We start from the raw sequence: 23,093 nt of genomic DNA, 5'->3' as shown, positions 1-23,093 counted from the left end.
GTTAAACTGCAGTGCGGTTGCAGCAATGACCACCCCAAACCCAGACATACCTTCTTGTTCTGGATCTCTCTTCTGGTACCATGAACGCCAAAATTTCCTGCTCAATTGGTCCTAGGATTGCTTGGACCTTTTCCTTAGGTCATCATCTTACAAGCAAACCAGGTCTTTGGTGTCCACTCCTCAAAACCTATGAGATGAGGGAGGCTGGTGTCTGCTCACATACACTGGCTCGAGGTTTGTCATTGTTCAGTCACCCAGTACTGTCCAACTCTTTGCAACCCCATGGACTGCAGCACATCAAGCCTCCCTGTCCTTCACCATCTCCTGAAGTTTGCCCAAGTTCATGTCCATTGCATCGATGATGCCATTCAGCCATCTCATCTTCTGATGCCCTCTTCTTCTGCCCTCAATCTTTCCCAGCATTAGGGACTTTTCCAATGAGTTGGCTGTTCGCATCAGGTGACCAAACTACTGGACCTTCAACTTCAGCATTAGTCCTTCCAATGAGTATTGAGGGTTGATTTCCCTTAAGATTGACTGGTTTGATTTCCTTGCTGTCCAAAGGACTTTCAGGCATCTCTAGCTCCACAGTTGAAAGCATCAGTTCTTCAGCATTCTTTGGGCTTGAGGTTTAGTAGTGAGAGATAAAGCCCTGTGTGGGAAGAGAAGCAACCAGACACTGGGGCGTTTTCCCATTGCAGTGTGAGTACAGATTGTCAGAGCCTAAGAATTTTAATTTCAAGCCTAGCCATACAAATCATTATCACATTATATTTCCATATATGATACAAGAGCCCCCACCTACCTTCTTGCTCTGGGCCCCTTCAGAAGCTAGGGGACCTGATGGACATTAGTGAAGTAGAAGGAGAGGGCTGGGCAGATCAATTTAAAACAATCAGATTCATACTTTAAAGACAGATGCACTATGTACAGCAGAAATTTTTAGATGAATGGAAAATGACATGTGAAAGTCCAGGAGAGGTTAACATATATAGAACACATATAAAACAGTTCTTGCATAGGGCAGTTCAGTCCACTCCCTTGATTTTTCCTCTTAAAATCCACAAAGGCAGAATCAACATCTGCCTCTGAGGACCCAGAGTAAATGGATACAGAAAGGAGGTAAATTGTGTGGAAAGGGAGTTAAGGGTTGAAACGATTCATAGTAGACAACAAAGGCAAATTTTGAAGTGTATTACATTTTCATTTGGACATGCAAGAGATAAATATTGAATCCTAAATGTGTGCAAAACTATATGCCAGCCCTGGGAATATCAAGATCAGTGAAATGGCTTTCAAATCAGAGCAGAAGTCTCCCTTAATTACTCTTAAGTTCAGTATTTGCTTCTTTGCTGGGCTGCCCTGGAGCTGATTCTACTATTTGCTGATCATTCCTATCTGTAACCCCGTGTGTTGAGGGTATCCTGTGGCAAGGAAAAAAGTCTAAAGATAGAAAGAGTAGGGAGTTTAAACAGAGGTACCAGGACCTGTGCTAAATACCTGTGTAATTATCTAAGAAGCAATACTTTGAATAGGGATTATGTTTATGGTCTTATGTCAGATACAGTTTTAAATATATTACATGTATTACCCACTCAGGTGGTAAAAATCCTCTAAGTGCTATTGTTACCTTTATTTTGCAAATGGGGAAAGTGAGGCACAGAGAGATTAAATAATTTACCCAAGGTTATTTGACTAATTACAGAGCCCAGATTCAAAGCCAGGCTACCTCACTATCCAGTTAAAGAGATCATACTGTTTTCCTAAATCAAGTCTAAACAGTGAGCATATTTAGAGCATATTAGATAGGAACCCAAGAGCCTGATGTACACTATAAGGTGGCCTGTTAAAATATCACATGCACCGATGTCACAGAATTTTAGGGTTCACAGGAACTTGTGAAATGATCAAATCTTAACTTAGACATTAACTGAGGTTTTCTGGTTTCCCAGGACTATATTAAACAGCCCCTGTGTGGATCCAGAGTGCCCTTTTATTTATTGTGCAGAACACTTACTACACTTAACTGCAACTGTTGTTGGCATATTTTACTCCACTAGTCTTCAGAAGTCTTGAAAACACAGTCCAGTAATTTTTTTAATGGTTTACCCCATTCATTTATCAAGCATAATAGGTACTCAATCAAATATTTTAACAATCAGAACTGAATCAAGTCATATACACATTCATGATTTTCCATGCCATTACCACACTGTTATATTAATCACAGAGAACAGATTACCTTCCTTCTTTTTAATTATGTCAGTATCTCTGTAACAGAGAAATTGCCCACCTTTTAGAGTGAGAACATTATAATCTATAGGAAGAACAAGACCTTCCTTTGGACTTAAGTCACCAATGCCCTTCTATTAAGCCGCATTTTAAGGTAGGGCCTCACACCCCGGGATGGAGCCCCAGCCTCCTTCTGATGAAGAGCAAGACCTAAATATAGCACACAGATCTGAGATGTCTCAAAAAAAAAACCAAAAAACAGAAAAAACCTACAGGCAACTTGGGGACAAATGTCTTTGGTGGGTTTATGAGCACCAAGTCTTCCAGGTAACCATTTTTACTCTTTTACTTCACCACTTGTATTTACCCCATAAATTCCCTGATTACTTGCCCAGAAGGTGAAAGAAAAGAGATGGGGGATATGTGAGGTGAGCCAGATGCCTCCTATATATGCTCTCATTTAATTTTCCCAGGCTGGCGTTAGTAGTCTTACCTCCATTTTGCAAAGCAAACAAGTTAGTGAGGTATTTAGTTCATTGCCACCCAGATAATGGAGGATCCAACATGAAAATCCACATATATTTGAATCCCAAGTATTTTAATTGTGGCGTGCTTTCTCTTCCTGAAACATGACTTCTCTATTTTGAACCATTTTTTTAATACTCTGATTAATAAACCAATTTTTATTGAACCATTTTTTATACTCTATAATTAATATTGAACCATTTTTATACTCTAATTAATAAGTGAATTTTTATACTCTCTAATTAATTAATTAAAGCTCCAGCTCCTAATTTCACAAATAATCCACCTTTATCGACATCTTTGTTACTTGGACCCATGCCTATGAAAGTGTCTCACTTCCTGTCATCACGCAACAAAATAGTTTTCCTGCCTTCTGATAATCCTGCATTAAACTTATCTCACAAATTTTAAAGCATGCTTAAAGGTTTCTTCTTCCTTTTTTAAGGTATATGAATGCTGAGACAATAAAGAATTATTCTGAAAGCAAAAAAATTCTTGTCTTTACTAGAAAAGTATTGCTCAATTGGGTGTATAATACGAAAAAGGAAAAAGGGATCCCATCAAGGTCAGTGCTTTTAAACCTTACTAGACATGCTATTATATTCATTTGACATTTCCTTTTTATTTATTTTTTAAAATGTATATCCTGGATACTTTGTAAAATATTTTGAGGTAGTTTACAACTAAGTTGTTTATATATATATATATATATACACACAAAAAGTTACCTAAAGAATAAAGATAGAGTGTAATAACTTTTATTATAGATGTAAATTTCATACAAGATTAAACATTAACAATTTTAAAGTGTACCATTCAGTGTTATTTAGGACATCTGCAAAACTGGACAACCATTTCCTCTATCAAATTTCATAGCATTTCCGTTGCCCCAAATGTGAACCCAGTACCCATTAGGCAGACACTCCCCATTCACTCTTCTCCCCAGCTGCTGGAGAGCACTAGTCTGCTTTCTGTCTCTATGAACTTATTCAGCTGTTTCAGATAGATACACTTACACAACGTAACACCTTTAGTTTCTGGATTCTTTCATTCAGCATACGATTTCTTCCATATTGTAGCATAAGGTTCATCTACTTCATAGCAGTAACAATACTTTATTTCTTCTTATGGCTGAATAATAATAGTCCATTGTGTGGACGTGCTGTATTTTCTTTATCCATTCACTGGCTGATGGATAGTTGAGTTATTTCACCCTTTGACTATTGTAAACAGTGCTCCTATGCGCCTATGTACAGATATTTGTTTGAATTCCTGCTTTCCATCTTTTGGGTATGCACCTAGGAGTAAAATTGGTGGATCATATGAAAATAAAACTTATTTAATTAATTTATTGAGGAAACACCAAATTGTTTTCCTCAGCTGCTAGATAATTGTGAAAACAGGAAATGTGAGTCCATCTACCTTCCTTTTCCTTTTCAAGATTGGTATAGCTATTCAGGATTCCTTGCAATTCCATTTGAATGTTAGGATTAGCTTGTCTTTTTATGCACATAAGAAATTCATTTGGATTTTCATAAGGATTGCATCTAACTTGTAAATTGTCATCTTAAAATATTTAATTTTTTGATTTATGAAATAGAGTGGCTTTTCATTTATTTAGATCTTAATTCCTGTTAGAAACATCTTTAGTTTTCAGTGTACATGTCTTTAGTAAAATTTAATCTTATGTATTTTTATGCTATTTTAAATAAAATTTTGTTCCTAATTTCATTTTTGTACAGTCCATTTCTCATGTATAGAAATACAAATCATTTTCTGTATATTGATCTTGTATCTTAAAGCTTTGCTGAATTCATTTAATAGTTTTAGTTGTTTTTTGTGAATTCTCTAGCATTTTCTGTATTTAAGATCCTGTCATCGAGGAATAATTTTACTTCTTCCTTTCCAACTGGGATGTCTTTTCTTTACTTAGATTCAAGAGAGGTTTTTCTCTTTTCAATAGAAGTATCAATACATACACAATGGTTCTTTTAAAGCCTTCAGTAGTGACTTAAGCTGTAACTATCTGAATAATTATTTCTGTTGATGTGACAAAGAAATGGAGATTTGAAAAACTAGGATTGATAGTCAATCTACCTTTTAGGCTGTCTCTTAAGTATTATTCATCTCACAGTAGGTAGTGCAGATTCTGGAGTCAGGTGGCTTAATTTAGGATCCTAGTCTTCATTGAATCATTTATTTGCTGAAGGAGCTTTACAGGCCTCAGTTTTTTCACTTGAAAAATGGGTAAAGCAATATCTGTGATATTCTGAAAGCTAACTGATACAGGTTACACATGATAAAGTAAGTGTCACAAAGTAGGTACTAGTGTATGCTAGTTGCATTCTCCTTTGCGTACCTTACGGGATTGTTGTAAAGATTACATAAATTGTGTGTGTAGAAGCACTTAGTCCAGAGACTAATGGTAGCTAAGCACTCAAATATTAGCATTTACTGGTAAGTGCTAAATAGTGTTAGATTAAAAATTGAATTCTTTAGCCAATGAATGAAGTCACCATCAAAGCTGAACAAGCACACTAGAAAAGAAGTGATCACGAAAGTGAATCAGCAGAAATAAAAGCAGCAGATTTATATCCCTAAGGCTTCAGTTATTAAAATTATCCAGTATGGACTATAAGCATTACTGAAATGTTGAAATTAGCAAGTGATGGAATCACAAACATGAGCAAGGTCAATTACCAAAAGAAAATGAATAGAAAAATGGAAAATACATACAATTCTTAAAATTAAAAATTCAGCTTAAGTTTTCAGAGTTGAAAGATAACATGCTTGTGTGCTTAGTCACTCAGCTATGTCCGACTCTGTGATCCCATGTAGCTCACCAGGCTCCTCCCTCCATTGAATTTCCCAGGCAAGAATACTGCAGCGGGTTGCCATTTCCTGCTCTAAGGGATCTTTCTGACCCAGGGATGGAACCTATATCTCCTGCATTGGCAGGCAGAGTCTTTACCACTGAGCCACCTGATATATCTACCTGGAGGGACTCAGGTAGAGCTGTACAATGCCAACAAACGCAGGGCCTCTGTGTCAGGGCCAGGCCTCTGGCGGAAAGGTCAGGACTGTGAGGCCTGGAGTGGTGACCCCTGGGGGGCAAACCTGAGGATCCTGAACTTCAGCATTCTTGTGAATACCTTGGCTTGACAGAAGTAGCCACCTCTCTTCTGCTGGAGAACAATAACCTTTTATCACCTTTAAGTGCTGCAAAGACATCAGGAGATAAAACTTTTTCTTAGTTTCTACCACCTTTCATTGCTTCCATGGTAATTACCCAGGTCAAGTCTTAACATAGATGGAGGGAAAAATATAGTGGCTGCTTCAGGAAGAGTACAACTTATCAGCAGAAAGAATTATAGAACTTGACTGATATCAACAAATGCTAATAGAACATATAAGGGAATGGATCTTGAGGATACTGGACCAAAGGGCTGCAACATAAGGCCAGATTGGGAAGAAATTTATTGGCACAGAGTTCTTAGCCATAATTCCGTTTTCAACATTCTGCCAAGGACATTTGGAGCTGGTGCAATTATATTCCTGAGATGGTTCTTGTTTGGAAGAAGAATCCTGATTCTTGGAAAGAAGGTTATGACAACCAGACAGCATATTAAAAAGCAAAGACAGGACTTCCCTGGTGACAGTGGTTAAAAATTCCACCTGCCAATGCAGGGGACACGAGTTCAGTCCCTGGTGTGGGAAGACTCCACATGCTGCAGGGCAACTAAGCTTATGAGCCACAACTACTGGGCCTGCAAGCCCTAGAGCCCATGTTCTGCAACAAGAGAAGCCACTGCAATAAGAAGCCCAAGCACTGCAACAAAGCGTAGCCATCACTCACCACAATTAGAGAAAGCCTGCATGCAGCAATGAAGACCCAGAGCAGCCCAAAGAAAATAAATTAAATTAAAAAAAAAAAAGCAAAGACATCTCTTTGCTGACAAAGGTCTGTATTGTCAAAGCTATGGTTTTTCCAGTAATCATGTACGGATGTGAGAGTTGAACCATCAAGAAGGCTGAATGCCAAAGAATTGATGCATTCAAATTGTGGTGCTGGAGGAGACTTGAGAGTGCCTTAGAGAGCAAAGAGAACAAACTAGTCAATCTTAAGGGAAATCAACCCTGAATATTAATTGGGAGGACTGATGCTGAAGCTGAAGCTCCAATACTTTGGCCACCTGATACAAAGAGCCAACACACTGGAAAAGACCCTGATGCTGGGAAAGATTGAAGGCAAAAGGAGAAGAGGGTGGTAGAGGATGAGATGGTTGAATGGCATCACTGATTCAATGGACATGAACTTGGGTGAACTCTGGGAGATGGTAAGGGACAGAGAGGTCTGGCTTGCTGCAGTCCATGAGGTCTCAAAGAATCTGACATGACTTAGTTACTGAACAACAACATACCTGATAAGGGGTTAGTATCCAAAATATATAAGGAATTTATACATTGAATAGCAAAAAACAAGCAATCCAATTAAAAATGGGCAGAGGAACTGAATAGACATTTTACCAAAGAAGACATACAAAAGGCCAATACAAACATGAAAAGGTGCTTAATGTCACTAATCACCAGGAAATGTCAAAATCACAATGAAATATTATCTCATACTTGTTAGAATGCCTATCATCAAAAAAAAAAAAAACAAAAACCAAGTAGTAAGTATTGGCAAGGACATGAAAAAGAGGGAACCATAATACACTGTTGGGGGGAATGTAAACTTGTACAGCCACTGTGGAAAACAGTATGGAGGTTCCTCAAATAATTAAAAATTAAACTACCATATGATCTAGCAGTCCCACTTCTAGGTATATATCCAAAAGAAATAAAAACATCAGAAAGAAATTTGCAATCATATTTTATAGTAACAGTATTCGCAATAGTTAAGATGTAAAAATAAACTAAGTATCCATCAACAGATGAATGGATAAAGAAAATACAGCAGAGAAAGAAGGAATTTTTGTCATTTGTGACAATATGGTTGGATCATGACAGTTCTATGCTAAATATGTCAGACCAAAAAAGACAAACACTGCATGGTATCACTTATATGTTGACTCCAAAAATAAGTAAAATGAAATGAAATAATAGATTTTTTAAAGTCAACTAATATAAACAGAGAGTAGAAAAAGAGGTTACCAGAGTTGAGTGTTTAGGGAAACAGAGATTAGTAAAAGGTTACGAACTTTCAGCTATAAGGCGAACAAGATCTGAAGATGTAATGTAGTGCATGGTGACAATAATTGAGAAAAGAATTTAGTCATACCTCAGAATAGTCACACATCATGTGAGGTGATGGGTGTATTAATTAACTAGATGGGAGGAATCCTTTCACAAAGTATATGTATATCAAGCCACTAGGATAGATAGTTTCAATATCTACAATTTTACATGTCAGTTATACCTCAATATGACTGAATTTTTTTTAAAAAGTAAAGAAAAACAGTCTGAAGAGACAGCTGGGAGGGAAGTATTACCTTGAAGTTAATGAGGCTTTCATTCTATGGCTCTCCCTCTCTCTGGCACTGCCTGAGACCTTGGAGGATTTTTGCAATGTGATGACAGGATCATATAAGCATTTATGATTTACCTCATTTTTATTAAATAGGGATGCAAGTCATAAAGATTGTAAAAACTTCAGGTCCTGCATAACACGGGTCTAAATCTAAGAATGACAAAGTAATCAGCACTCACCTGCTCTTTAGTCGATAATTGATTAATCATTTTGTTTGAGTTTTAGCAATAATAATGCATTATTATACTACTTGAATAATTTAAAATTAAAATTAAAACTGCATAAAGTAAATCCTTTCACTCACAATTCTACTATCCAGCATACTCATTATAAAAATAATTTTTCAAAGCACATATGTTAAGGTTTTTATAAAATGTGTACCTATCCCATTTCACTCCCACACATATTAAGATTTCTGCCAGACTGTATGCCTTGACAAGGAAAAATGCTCATGCTCCACTGCTAAGAGAAAAATAAGCAGGTTATAGAACAATATACATGATATAGTTCTTTTTGTATTCATAGATAATGATTATATAAACAAAAATATTGAAACAATATTAAAACTGGTAATAGTAGCCATCTCTGAGAAGTAGAATAATTAGTAGGTGGGAGAGATTTTTTCTTATTAATATCTCCAGTTTGAATTATCTCTGTTTTATGATCTGAAGTATTTCTACTAAAAGTATAAGTAAAAATGAATGAGCGGTGAGGAAAGAAAGAAAGAAAGAGGGGAAACTAGCCTAAGGACGTTTACAGAGGAGGAAATTAAAGGACCAGTATCTGAAGTAGAATGCCAGCAAGTGTTTGGTAGCGACGGATACTTCTCAGAATTAAGCTGGGCTTTGTGGCTATTGATGATTAGATCAGGACTGAGCATATAATGAAATTAATTCAGTGTAATTATTTTATCAGATAAAACTATATCTTTTTTTAAACTTTTTTTTTTGCAGACATTGCTTTCTTCGTGCATGCCATAAAATAGTATTTACTGATGAATTTGAGTACATCGGATACCTTGTCATACTAATGAATATGTTTCCTCTTATAATTTCTTGTATATCTGTGTTGAACGATATCTATGAAACAGAATTAGCATATGCTAACTACTCTTTTCTTGCATTTTATATCATGGAGGCACTACTTAAGGTAAAGCTAAATGTGCTTTTGTGTGTGTGGTGGTATGTCTAACAGGGAGATTTCATAATTTTATTTTTCTACACTAGCTGCACAGACAGTTTTCTAAAGGATTGTATAAAATTCTCCCTCACTCCTCAAACAAACTTTATTTTTTAAAGGTGATTTTTACAGTGACAATAATAAATATTCATACTTTAAGGACTGATTTTGTATTTGCAAATGTTCAAATAATGTGTGTCAAAGAAGTGCAGAGTGAGTTACAAGGGTATTGGCAATGTTCTTCAGCTTAGCAAAGTGGTGAGCACCTGGATTTTTTAAAATTTATTTTTATATTAGATAAATAAATAGATGGATAAGTAAACTTATAGAGATTCATTTATACTTAAAAAACATTTAATAGTTTGATTTTTTTAAATTTAGTGTAAAGATAGCTGTTGAAATGGAAATGTATGTCCACAACTGACAACAGTACTGTGTTACATGGGGCTTCCTAGGGGCTCAGCAGCAGAGAATCCACCTGCCAAGGCGGCTGATGTGGGCTCAGTCCCTATGTTGGGAAGATTCCCTGGGGAGGAAAACAGCAACCCACTTCAGTATTCTTGTGCCTGGGAAGTCCCGTGGACAGAGGAGCCTGGCAGTCCACTCCATTGAGTCACAAAGAATCAGACACAATTTAGCAATTAAACAACAACAACAATTTGTGCCGTATAGATCAAATTGTCTATAAAATATTTTTAGCCAAATGATTTAAATAGAGGAATTAAATTTGATATTTGGACAAAATGGATGACTCTCAAATCATTACTGGAACATTAAAATACTAGAGCTATGATTACTGGGGAGAGTGGAATGGATTCACATTCAATCATTGTATGTAATAAATCCAAACTAGTTGGAAAAACCATAGGAGATGTCACAGAGTTAAGAAAAAATAAAGCAATTAGAGTCAGCATTAGTACTAGGGTGAGGATAAGAGTAAAGTGTTCCCTAAAATCATTTAATACGTACTATAGTGGAAAGAACAGTGAGCCCAGATGCAGGCCTGACTCTGGTTTTGGCTTTCTCCAATAAAATGTTAGCTGTTCACCAAGTCAGTAAACTTTTCTCAACTTCAGTTCCTTCTTCTGTAAAATATCAAGGTTGGCCTAAATCTTCAGAGCTAAGAGGACACTCCCAACTGTTCAATCCTGTGTCTGCCTCTCCTTTCTGTTTAACTCAAGATTCATCTTCACTGCCCAGTTTACAAACTTGCCTTCACTTATTTTCTTTGCCCTTTTTTCTATTTAGTTCAGTTCTTCCCCCTTTGTAGTATGCCTTTTAAAATATTCATTATATCAATAACAACAATAATAAACGATCTCTGAGGTGCCAGGTATCACTGCAATTGTAACATTTCTAACCCTTGTTTACACTTTAATGTAGATATTATGCCTTGCATTTTACAGATGAGGGACCTGAGTCTCTGAAAAGTTTTGTAACTTGTTTAAGGTCACATAGCTAATGAATAGGAGAGTTGGGATCCAATCCCTCAAAGTGTGTGTTCTTTCTTATACACAATTCTGCCTTAAACTTTGCTTCTCATATTTTCAAACTTTCCCCCAATACTCCTCAACCTATTAGAGTAATGGATCTTTTAAAACTTTCTCAGAGGAAGGATAATCACTCTTCTGCATCTGAGTGCCAGAGGCTGTAACAACTTTATATTTGACAGACCTCTCTTCCTTTGAAGCCTGTGCTATCATTTTATACCAAGCTCTTCCTCTCCTATGGCTTTATTCCTTGTGTGTGTGTGCGTGTGCATGTGTGTGTGTGTGTGTGTTAGCAGCTCAGTCATGTCCACCTCTTTGCAATCCCATGGACTGTAGCCCACAGGTTCCTCTGTCTATGGCATTCTCCCGACAAGAATGCTGGAGTAGGTTGCCATTCCCTTCTCCAGGGGATCTTCTCAATCCAGGGACCAAACCCTCCTTTCCTGTGCCTCCTGCATTGCAGGCAAATTCTTTACCATCTGGGCCCCCAAGGAAGCCCGAGTGGCTGTATTCTTTGACTTCCAAATAACTCCTTCATGTTTCTGAATACTTGGTATCTAGATAAAGTCTTACTATTTATACCAGTTCTTTTAAGCTCCTAAGAGAAAGATCTCACCTATACTCTGTTGCAACAAGAAGGAAATGAGACTTACAATAGCTAAACTGTGTCTTGCACAGGACCTCACAAGACCAGGATCTGATCTTCGGCTCCCTAGATTCAGACATTGACTTTCCTCAGCCTGGCCAAATGAGAGCACACTCAAAAGAAATGAGGCTATACCATTAAACCCTCTACCACTTGTCTGTTTACAAACAAGTATGACAGTTTCTTTGGGCACCTGATGCAAAGAACTGATTCATTGGAAAAGAAGCTAATGCTGGGAAAGATTGAAGGCAGGAGGAGAAGGGGACGACAGAGGACGAGATAGTTGGATGGCATCACCGACTCGATGGACATGAGTTTGAGTAGACTCTGGGAGTTTATGATGGACAGGGAAGCCTGGTGTGCTGCGGTCCATGGGGTCCCAGAGTCGGACACAACTGAGTGACTGAACTGAACTGATGACAATTTCTTAATTTACAATGACGCTTTTGCTCTCCCTGGCATAAATATGTCTATCTCCTTCACTTTCTCTGAATTATAGTGAGTAGGAGGATAAGGTTGCTAAAAAAGCCAAATTAATCAATATTACAAATCAGTATATTAAGTATTATGATAAAGAAATACACAGGGTGCTACTGGAAAACATGGGAATTCGTTACGGAGAATATTAGGGTCAGAGAAACAAGTCTATTAAGGAAAGGAGATGCTTCAGTTGAACTTTGAATAATGAATAGGAGTCAACGTAGAGACTGAACATGTGAGTATGGAGCAGAATAGACAACAAGCACAAAGGAAAACTTAGAAGTGACAATGTGACACACACAAGGAACCCTATTCCTAATGACAGGATTGGTCAGGATGAAGACTGGAGAGATGTTAAATTTGTGTGGAGGATGTGGAAAATAAAATAAAAGGCACAGACATGAATTATGAGACAGGGTCTCATGGGCCAGGCCATCTCAGTCACTTCTCTGGCATCAACTACCATTCAGAGTCTCATGACTCCCAAACTTATGTCTTCTGCTTGGATTTTGTTCAGAGCCTCAGATCATATAGACAACTGATGATTGGGTCTCTACAACAAAACAACATCTCAAATAATTTATTCAAAATAAACTTATCATCTCTAAACCTACTCTTTCTTCAAAGTTTCACTGGAAATCTAATTTCCCAGGCTGGAATCCACAGTCATTTTTGACTATTCCCACTCTCTTAGTTATAGTTGCTGTTCTTCAGTCACTAAGTCCTGTCTGACTCTTTATGACCCTATGGACTGCAGCACACCAGGCTTCCCTGTCCTTCACTATTTCCTGCAGTTTGCTCAAATTCATGTACATTGAGTTGGTGATGCTATGCAACCGTCTCATCCTCTGTCACCCCCTTCTCCTGCCCTCAGTCTTTCCCAGCATCAAAATCTTTTCCAATAAGTTGATTCTTTGCATCAGGTGGCCAAGGTATTGGAGCTTCAGCATCAGTCCTTCTAAGAATACTCAGAGTTAATTTCCTTAAGGATTAACTGGTTTGATCTCCTTGCTGTCCAAGGGACTCTCAAGAGTCTTCTCCAGCACCACAATTTGAACACATCATTTCTTTGGCCCTTCTTATGGTCCAACTCTCACATCTGTACATGACTACTGGAAAAACCATAGCTTTGACTGTGTGGACCTTTGCTGGCAAAGTAATGTCTCTGCTTTTTAATATGCTGTCTAGGTTTGTTATAGCTTTTATCCCAAGGAGCAACATCTTTTAATTCCATGGTTGCAGTCAGTATCCAGTGACTTGGGCCTCTTTGGAGCCCAAGAAGATAAAATCTAACATTGCTTCCACTTTTCCCATCTATTTGCCATGAAATGATGGGACCATATGCTGCGATCTTTGTTTTTTGAATGTTGAGTTTTAAGCAAGCTCTTTCACTCTCCTATTTCACCCTCATCAAGAGGTCTTTAGTTCCACTTCACTTTCTGCCATTAGAGTGGTATCATCTGTATATCTGAGGCTGTTTTTGTTTCTCCCAGCAATCTTAATTCCTTCCAGCTTGTGATTCATCCAGCCTGGCATTTTGCATGATGTACTCTGCATATAAGTTAAATAAGCAGGGTGGCAATATACAGCCTTGATGTATTCCTTTCCCAATTTTGAACCAGTCCCTTGTTCCATGCCTGATTCTAACTGTTGTTTCTTGACTTGCTTATTTATAATAAGATTTCAATAAAATATTCTTAAATAAATAAATAATGAATGAATTAGTAGGTATTTTGAATATTTTCTGTCTTGGAATAGATGCTTCAATGTTTTAGCCATTTAATTTCAAGTTGATGTGATCACTTACTAGTATTTCAGACGAGTAGAGTCTTAAGGTACATCAGAGGAAAAACTTAACTATTCATGTTTCAGTTATTATGGAAAATAATGTGAAAGCAAAAACAAATAAAGTAGTGCAATTTCTTTTTAAATCAACAGATAGCAGCGATGAGGAAGGAATATTTTTTCCATGCCTGGAATCTATTTGAGCTAACAATTACGCTAGTTGGCATCATAGATGTAATTCTGATTGAGACAAATCCCATTAATTATTATATTTTTGATTTGGTTCAAACAGTCATCATTATAAAAGTTGTTAGATTTCTTCGCATCCTACGCATTTTGAAGGTAAAGAACTATTAAATCAAGCAGTTTCAAATTTCTTCTGACTACTTCATGAAATATGGATGAAAATCAGCTTACTAGTTTTGTGGTTTCCACTTTCTGTTGGGCTGATGTTTATATTTAGATTCTTTTGACAAGTTAAGTCTCATAACAGATTATATTATGAATATCTAAATTATATTAGAAATTCATTTAGCACATGAAAGTACAGAAATACCCATCACAGCCTTTCCTTTCAGTAGAAAGCATGTGGAAACCCCAAAGTAACATTATTCTTATGAATACCTGAAATAAATGATAGAAACTGCAAAGCAAACCATGTATGTTTGCAGTGACAATGCAAGTAGTGTACATGCATACAAATTAAGAAACTGAAAAATGCACATTTTGTGTTATATAAACTCATAGTATTATAAAATCACAGCATCTAAAATGACCTTTAATTGTCTAATGTGTCTTTCTATAGCAAAGAACCAGTAATTATTCTCTGTATAAGTGTGGAGAACTGTGGAGCAAAGATGGGAAAATGTAGGGTTTGGCCAGTTCTGCTGAAGTTAGGAGACAGTACAGTGGTGACAGTTAAGCTGAGGACTTAAACCCTCAGCAAAGAAACAATGAGAAGTTAATTGTGAGGTCAAATAAGGACCATAGTTGTGGTGAGCTCTAACTCAAATGAACTATGAACCATCTAGTGAAAAGTTTAGTGGGAGGTTTAGTAGGTAAAAGTGGCAGTACTGCATAGACAAGTCATTTTGTGACCTAAGCCCAGAAGATTAAGCACGTTGTTTCCCAAGAATAAAATCCCTTAAAATATCATGCAATTCTCTACAATGGAAATAAGTAAAAAATAAAGTCTTAACTTTAGTCATCTAATATTATTAGTTATGGGGAAATAGCTCTAGCCATGAAGTTACAGAGATTCTGTGAATAAAATAACTAAGAATCTTGACAAGTTGCTATAGTTACCATTGAGAGCATGTCATTTCTTATTATTACCTATTTTAAACTAGCCAACATAAAATCAACCATAATTTGTACAAATTATATTAAATAGTCTTGTTTTTTTCAGCTTGTAACACCAAGGTTGCTGCAAATATTAGATAAAAGGATGAGCCATCAGCTGTCCTTTAGGTATGCTATACTAAAAGGATATGTCCAAGGCGAAGCAGATATAATGACTATAATTGATAAGATTGCAAGTTCTAAACAGGTTAAACAGGTGAGGAAAACTTAAAGTACTAAGAAAATGGTTCATTTCCCTCACTCCTCAGTTGCCCTCGCCCATCATGTCTTCTTTCTATATATGTAGAGGTGAGCTCTGACTCTTGGTTTGCTGAGAAATTTTTGCAAAAACAGAAACCAGTCTACATTTATATTACTCAGATGACTCCTCACTGAAGTGTCTATGACACATTAGCAAGTTATGAGGCTCCTATAGGCCCATCTGTGTTTCCAAAAATAAGAGTATTTTCTTATTATGGCTGAATAGTACTCCATTATGTGTATGTGCCACATCATCTTTACCCACTCATCTGTCAAAGGACATTCAGGTTGTCTCCATGTCTTGGCTCTTACAAGTAGCATTATTCATGCCAGCCAAAAAGTTGACACAACCCACATGTCTATCAGTTGTTGAACTGATAAATAAAATGTGATGTAATTGTGCAATGGAATACTAAGATTATTAAGCAATAAAAAGAATGAAGTATCAATACTATAGCATGGATGAACTTTGAAAGCATGCTAACTGAAAGAAGACAGTCACAAAGCACTTACAGTATGATTCAATGTATAAGAAATGTCCAGAATAGGCAAATCTATACAGGCAGAAAATAGACTACTGGTTCCCTATGGCTGGGGGGGCGGGGGCGGTGGGGGCGGTGGGTGTGGATGAGGAGGAACTGTAATGGTTATGAAATTTCTTTTTGGAGGATGAAGATGTTTTAAAATTGATTGTGAGGATGATTGCACAATGCCATGAATGTATTAAAAAATCATTTAATTATATACTTTGAATGAGTTAAAAAAAAAAAATAAGTTATGAGCCTCTTGGGGCATACATTTTGGTCCTTTTGGAGCTATCATGAAACCCATGTGTACAAATGAGCTTCTCTCAATGCAAGTTCCAGGATCTATCAGGCTAAGATGCATTAAATAGGAAATACTGAAGGATGATAAGTGATGGCAGGGTTGAGCAGACAGACGTTCCTTATAATCTCCAAATCTCCTTCTGTTTCTCTATATGCTTGATTTTCCCACAGTAAATAGTAAAAATGAGAGATGGGGATCTGACAAGTAGAATGAAGTACCAGTAACTTATTTAGAGGGAAACCATATTTAATTCCCTCATTTTACAGATGAGAAAAATGAAGCCAAGAAAGATTTAATGATTATGTCCAAAGTCACATACACAGCTAGTAAACAGCAAACAGAATGCTAGGGCCTAAGTTCTATATCTTATTTTTCATTTTCTCAGTTGAGTCAGATTAACACTGATGTGTGCCCCTAAGTTTGTCATCGATGTGAAATTAGTCATCTTTCAAGATAATTTAGAATATTTTAATGCTATATGTCATATGCCCAAAGTTCTGTAGTTGAGAACATTGAACACTCAATATGTAGTTGAACACAAATCACTGTATCTTTTCTCTCTTCACCACCTGTAACTTTAAAACCTTTGCTGAATTTTGTTACCTTTTATACTCACTCATATTGAGGATACACAGTAGAAAATACAAAAGAACTTGAATATTTAAGATATTGGCCAGTTTCAATCATCATTTCTGCTCTCACATATTTTGGTTAAAACTTCTATCTCATTTAAGGTTGAAAACCACATGTATTTCCAAAATTCAGAGGTTCTCAAAAATTGAATGGGAAATACCTCGCATGCCTGTATTTTTCAGAATCAACAGTATCCTAAAGTAAGTTACTTTAAGAAAAAATATATGACTTACCTTTAGGTTTCTCAAAATCAGCCTAGGTAATGCCACTTCTCATCTTCTCCACTACTCTTGCTGGAGTAAAATAAAATTCATTGCACACAATTCCCAGGTGGCGCTAGTGGTAGAGAACCTGCCGGCCAATGCAGGGACATAGGAGACACGGGTTCAGTTCGAGTCAGGACAATACCCTGGAGGAGGACATGGCAACCCACTCTAGTATTCTTGCCTGAAGAATCCACAGTCCATAGTGTTGCAGAGTCGGACGTGACTGAAGTGGCTTGGCACACACGCACAAAATTCAATTCTAGTTCCTGAAAAATCTCCATCATATTTTTCTTTACAGTTACTAATTTAGGTAAAAAATTAATCAGTTGTAAATGTAAAGGCTTTTTATAACAGTTTGCTTTCCAACAAGAATAATATTTCTTTTGTTCCATAGATGTTATTAAGGAGGGTAACGAAGAACACAGGACATGCTATGAAAGAACTAGGTAGGTACCTCTCACCCTAAAGCTCTAGCATGACCATTTCTTTATCATCACTCCTTTAGAAAGGCAATGGTTTTGACAACTAAACTGGTCTTTGAGGAGATCTACTTATTATCAATAATAAAGTGAATCACTCCAGCAATCAACATGATCATATCTTTGAATGAAAATAGTGTAATATTACCCCTCCACATTTGCTTTTTGTGCCTTATGTGACAACAAAGACCTTTTCATTTCTGTTTAAAGAAAATACATTAGCATTCCATGATTGTGCATGTCTTTATCACACTACAAATTCTATTTTCTTCCAAACGTACTATGCTGAGCAACACAAGCAAAGAAGTTATTTTTTTCTCCATTTGCCACAGAGTTGCCATCTGAGGATTTAGGCTTTAAAATGAGTTGAAATCAGAACAGAATCTCACAGAATTGCTGGTTTGGCTGCTAGAAGGCTCAGTGCTCACACATGACAACAGCCTGTTCTCTGAATTGTGCCAGGTCATGGTCCTAGTGCAGGACAAATCCTGGGAGTGAGACAGACATCCCTATGGCATAGTGTCTGTATGTTCAGAAAAGGGAGTTTGGTACGAATGGTAAACAGTAAAAGAACACAGCAAATCTGGAATGAGCCTAATCATGAGAGATCTTGCATGGCAAAGAGTTGTCAAGTCAGACAAGAGGTCATGACCAAGAAAAACTTCTAAGAGGATGAAACTCTCATGGGCACCTAGGAATCTACATCACATTAGCAGGACATAGATGGATGCATCATCTAGATGCCCAGGCAGGGTGGGTGGAAATGACCCAGAATGAGTGAGAGGACTTGATCAGAAGCCATGTTTAAGCACACAGTTTATTGTCAGAAATCTTGATTCAAACAGAATAAAAAATCGGGTCATAAACTTTAGACCTAGAGCCCAGGAGAGCCTCTCAGCATCTGGTGTAGGTGCATCAGTATAACTGTTAATCCTAGGACTAGGGGTTGTCTGTACTTCTTCATGGGCTTAGACACAGTATGGGGCTGCCAACAAGGAAATGTCAGGCAGAACTCTGCAATTATGGGTGAATTTTGATTGATTACAGAAATCTCTTTAGGGAGAGATACATTTCCCTGTGATAAGGGTTGTGCTCCATGGGTTTAGAAAATAAATATTAACTTACTGTCCACATGAAATATTTAAGCAATGTCCTATTTCATCTGAAAATATTTTGTTATTTTTCAGGCTACTTAGAGTATGATCACCCAGAAATTGCTGTCATTATGAAAACAAAGGAGGAAATTAATGTCATGCTCAGTTTGGCTAAAGAAATTGTTAAAGTTTTCAGGTTAAAAGGCATTCTTCATAAAATTGAAGGTTCTGAAATTAACAAGGTATGGTGGAATATTTTCAAAGCAAATATTCTTACTTGATAGTCATTTATGATCTTCAAACCTGCTTTCAGTCCTTTCCAATATAGGCCATTTCTGCAATGTAAATACATTACTTAAAATAATTGTCTAAAGAAAAGTACCTACCAGAAGAGTTTCCTCCCGGCAACTCTAATGGCCAACTTCTCTTTCCTTTCTTGCCACAATGAGGGACCACGTCTTTCTACGCTTTGTACCCAAAACAAAGGTACAGTGAAATCATTCCTCTCCCTAGGCTAGACTGCATATTAGTGTGTTCCTGGCAATTATCTATGACACCGAAATAATTTTCCCATAGAAACTGTGATTGATAAGAACACTCAATTATAGGGTAAAAATTAATTAAATTTTCTTTCTTCAAGTTGTTTAAATGGTATCAGGAAATGTAAAAAGATAGAGAGGGTCCCAACTCATTCTGTAAGTATAAAATTTATGCTCCAAATCAGGAATAGTATAAGAAAAAAAATAAAGCTATTATACTTGTGAATACATATATAAAACTGTTTAACATAATAGTAGCTAATTGAATCTGGCAGTATAGGCAAAGCATGGTATGCTATAACTAAAAAGGTTTTGTCTCTCAAAATAGCTATATAACTCACTTATTGAGATATCAAAGAAGACAAGGCATTTGATAAAATCCAACTCTTATTCAGAATGTTCAAAGGCTAATAAAATAAGCAGCATTCTTAACTAAATAAAGAATATATATTAAAAATATGAAACAAACATTGTATTAGATGGCAAAACTTTAAGCAATATTCCCATTAGAATCAGGAAAAAATAAGAATGAATAGTTCATTCCAAGTAGTGAAAGCTGTGTTTGTAGGTCTTAGCAGAAAAGCAAAAGAAACATCAAATATGGAAGTTTTGGAGAATGGACAAAACTATTATTGCTTATTGATTGTTTAATCTAAAACCCTGAGAATTAACTTTAGATGAATAATATGGTACCAATAAAATAATTCAAAAAGGCTTCCAGAAACAAGATCAACATTAAAAAGTATTCCAAACTAAAGAAAATGTAGAAAAATATTGTGTTCATTGGTAGTAATTAGAAACTCTAAATCCTTAAGCTTGAACTCAAGGTAAAATATATATAACACATATGTAGCAGGAACTAAAAGGCATATTTAAGTAGGCAGAAAAACAAGTCACCTTGAAAACAGGTCCATGGAAATTATACTATCTGAGGACTAGAAAGAAAAAGACTGAAGAAAAGTGAACAGAGTCTAAGGGACCAGTGAGAAGCCATCCGTGAACCAGCATATGCATTGTAGATGTCCCATGAAGACAAGAGAGAGAGAGAGAAAGGAACAGAGAGGAAATTTAAATAAATATTGGCTTAAAACTTCCCACACTTGATATCAAGCATGAATATTAACATCTAAGAAGCTCAGTGAACTTCAAGTAAGATGAACTCAAACAGACCCACACCAAGACCAAATTGCTGAAAGATAGTGAACTTTGAAATCAGCAAAAGCTTAAAAATTCATCATATACAAGGGATCCTCAATAAAATCATCATCAGATTTCTCATCAGAAATTTTGGATACCAGAAGAAAGTGGGCTGATATGTTCAAAGTGCTAGAAGAAAAAATGTTGTCAACTAAGAGGGCTTCCCAGGTGGTTAAGTGGTAAAGAAGTTGCCTGCCAAGTAGGAGAATAAGGTTTGATGCATGGGCTAGGAAGATCCTTTGAAGAAGAAAATAGCAACCCACTCCAGGATTCTTGTCTGGGAAATCCCATGGATTGAGGAACCTGGCGGGCTACAGTCCCTTGGGGTCACAAAGAGTCAGACACAACTTAGTGACTAAACAGCAGCAGCAGAAATCAACTAAGAAACTCATATCCAGCAAAACTGTCTTTTGGAAATGAGAGGAAAATGAAGACATTCTCAAACAAACAAAAGTCGAGGGAGTTCATTACCACTGTACCTGCCCTGAAAGAAATGCTAAAAGATATCATGCAGATGGAAAAGAAAGGACACTGGGCAATAACTCAAATCCATATGAAGGAATAAAGACCTCAATAAGTTAAATACGTGGGCAATTATTAAAGCCAGCATTGTTGTAATAATGGTGTCTGACTTTACTTTTTGTTTTCTACATGATTTAAGACACCAATACATTCTTAAAAGTAACTATTTGTCTAAAAGCTAGCAGTATTATTGACAAAATTTTTGACTTTGACTTATAATGTTATAGTTCGTTTTCTACATAATTTAAGAGATGAAAGCATTTAAAAAAATTGATTTATGTTTTGGATAGACAACATACAAAGATGTAATTTTGTGATGTCAACTACAGGGGTAAAGATGGAACTGTTAAAGGAACAGAGTTTTGTATGTTATGGAAGTTAAACTGGTAGAAATTCAAATTAGAGTGTTATATTTTAGGATGATAAATGTAATCCCCATGGTAATAAAAAGGAAAATAACTAAAGAATTACATAAAAATAGGCAAGAAGGGAGTTTCAAGTGTTTCACTACAAAAAAATCAACTAAATACAGAACACAGTAATGCAGAAAATGAGAGGCAAAGAAAGATACAAGATAATGATAAGACAGTCCACAAAAAAGAGGATATTTTCAAAATAAATATATCCAACAAAGGTCTTATTTTCATAATATATCTTACAAATCAAAAAGAACAAGACAGAAAATTCATGTTTTTAAAAAATCAGCAAAAAGTTTGAACAGGCACTTCCCAACAGAGAATATTCTAGCACCCAGCAAATATAAGAAAAGATGCCAAGTGTCATCATCATAAGCTTAATGCAAATAAAAACCCAAAATAAAATACCAATACACAATCATCAAAGTACTCAAAATTAAAAAAAAAAAAAAGCCTGACAATACCAAATGTAGGCAATGATGTGGAATAACTGAAACATTAGAAAGGGAGTATAAATCAATGCAATCACTTTGGAAAATTGCTTGTCAGAATTTACTAAATTTGGACATATACATATCTTAAGACACAGAAATTAAATTATATAACCAGGTATACAACAGAAATGTGTATATATGTACAGTGAACAAACACTCAGAAAGTGGCATTTCAAAAGTTCCAGACTGGAACAGCCCAAATGTCAATCAACAACAGATAAATAAAGCTGTGGTATATTCATAAAACATAACACTACATAACAGTGAACATGGAAAGAATTTTTGTTCCTTGCAACATTATGGTTGGATGGCATCACTGACTCAATAGACATGAATTTGAGTAAACTCCAGGAGTTGGTAATGGACAGGGAGGCCTAGTGTGCTGCAGTCCGTGGGGTCGCAAAGGGTCAGACACGACTGAGCGACTGAACTGAACTGAACATTATAAATGAACTTCAGAGACATTATGTTGAACAAATGAAACACAAAGAAGTACATACATTGATTTCATGCAGATAACACTCAAAACTAGAAAAAAGCTAACCATGGTAATAGAAGAAGAGTGTTACTTTGGGGTAGAAGTAATGACCTCTTCTAGAGGACATAAAAGAGGATTCTAAGGTGCAACCGATGTTTTTAATCTTGGTTATGGTTACACAGATGTTTTCATGTTGCAAATGTTCTTTGAGTGGACTTTTAGGGTTTGTGCACTTTTGCAAATTAGCTATACTTCAGTAAAAAGATTTACTTTTAAAAATAATCTATGACTTCAGAATAATGATAACATAGAAAAATGCTTTAAGACGGGATAGGTTGAAGTTTTCCATGGAAGAACAGAAATTTCAGGAGATCAAGAAAAAGAAAATAGTACAACTCATAATTGTTTTTTTTTTTTTTATTAGTTGGGGGCTAATTACTTCACTACATTTCAGTGGGTTTTGTCATACATTGATATGAATCAGCCATGGATTTACACGTATTCCCCATCCCAATCCCCGCTCCCACCTCCCTATCCACCCGATTCCTCTGGGTCTTCCCAGTGCACCAGGCCGGAGCACTTGTCTCATGCATCCCACCTGGGCTGGTGATCTGTTTCACCATAGATAGTATACATGCTGTTCTTTTGAAATATCCCACCCTCACATTCTCCCACGGA

At 36.4% G+C, this 23,093-nt stretch overlaps 1 protein-coding gene across 1 annotated transcript in view; it reads left to right on the top strand.

Moving 5' to 3' along the window:
• Window positions 1-23,093, top strand: part of SLC9C1 (solute carrier family 9 member C1) — a 111,762-nt gene that overhangs the window by 56,431 nt on the left and 32,238 nt on the right. The window contains exons 14-19 of the mRNA XM_061134241.1: window positions 3,203-3,322; window positions 9,241-9,436; window positions 14,021-14,209; window positions 15,276-15,425; window positions 17,591-17,642; window positions 18,863-19,011. Coding sequence (XP_060990224.1) covers window positions 3,203-3,322; window positions 9,241-9,436; window positions 14,021-14,209; window positions 15,276-15,425; window positions 17,591-17,642; window positions 18,863-19,011 — 856 coding nt within the window. The remainder of the gene's footprint in view (window positions 1-3,202; window positions 3,323-9,240; window positions 9,437-14,020; window positions 14,210-15,275; window positions 15,426-17,590; window positions 17,643-18,862; window positions 19,012-23,093) is intronic.

Source organism: Dama dama, chromosome 31 (assembly GCF_033118175.1).
Source record: "Dama dama isolate Ldn47 chromosome 31, ASM3311817v1, whole genome shotgun sequence".
NCBI classification, from domain to species: domain Eukaryota; kingdom Metazoa; phylum Chordata; class Mammalia; order Artiodactyla; family Cervidae; genus Dama; species Dama dama.
Note: the sequence above shows the minus strand (reverse complement) of the source record. Positions and strands in the feature narration are given on the sequence as shown.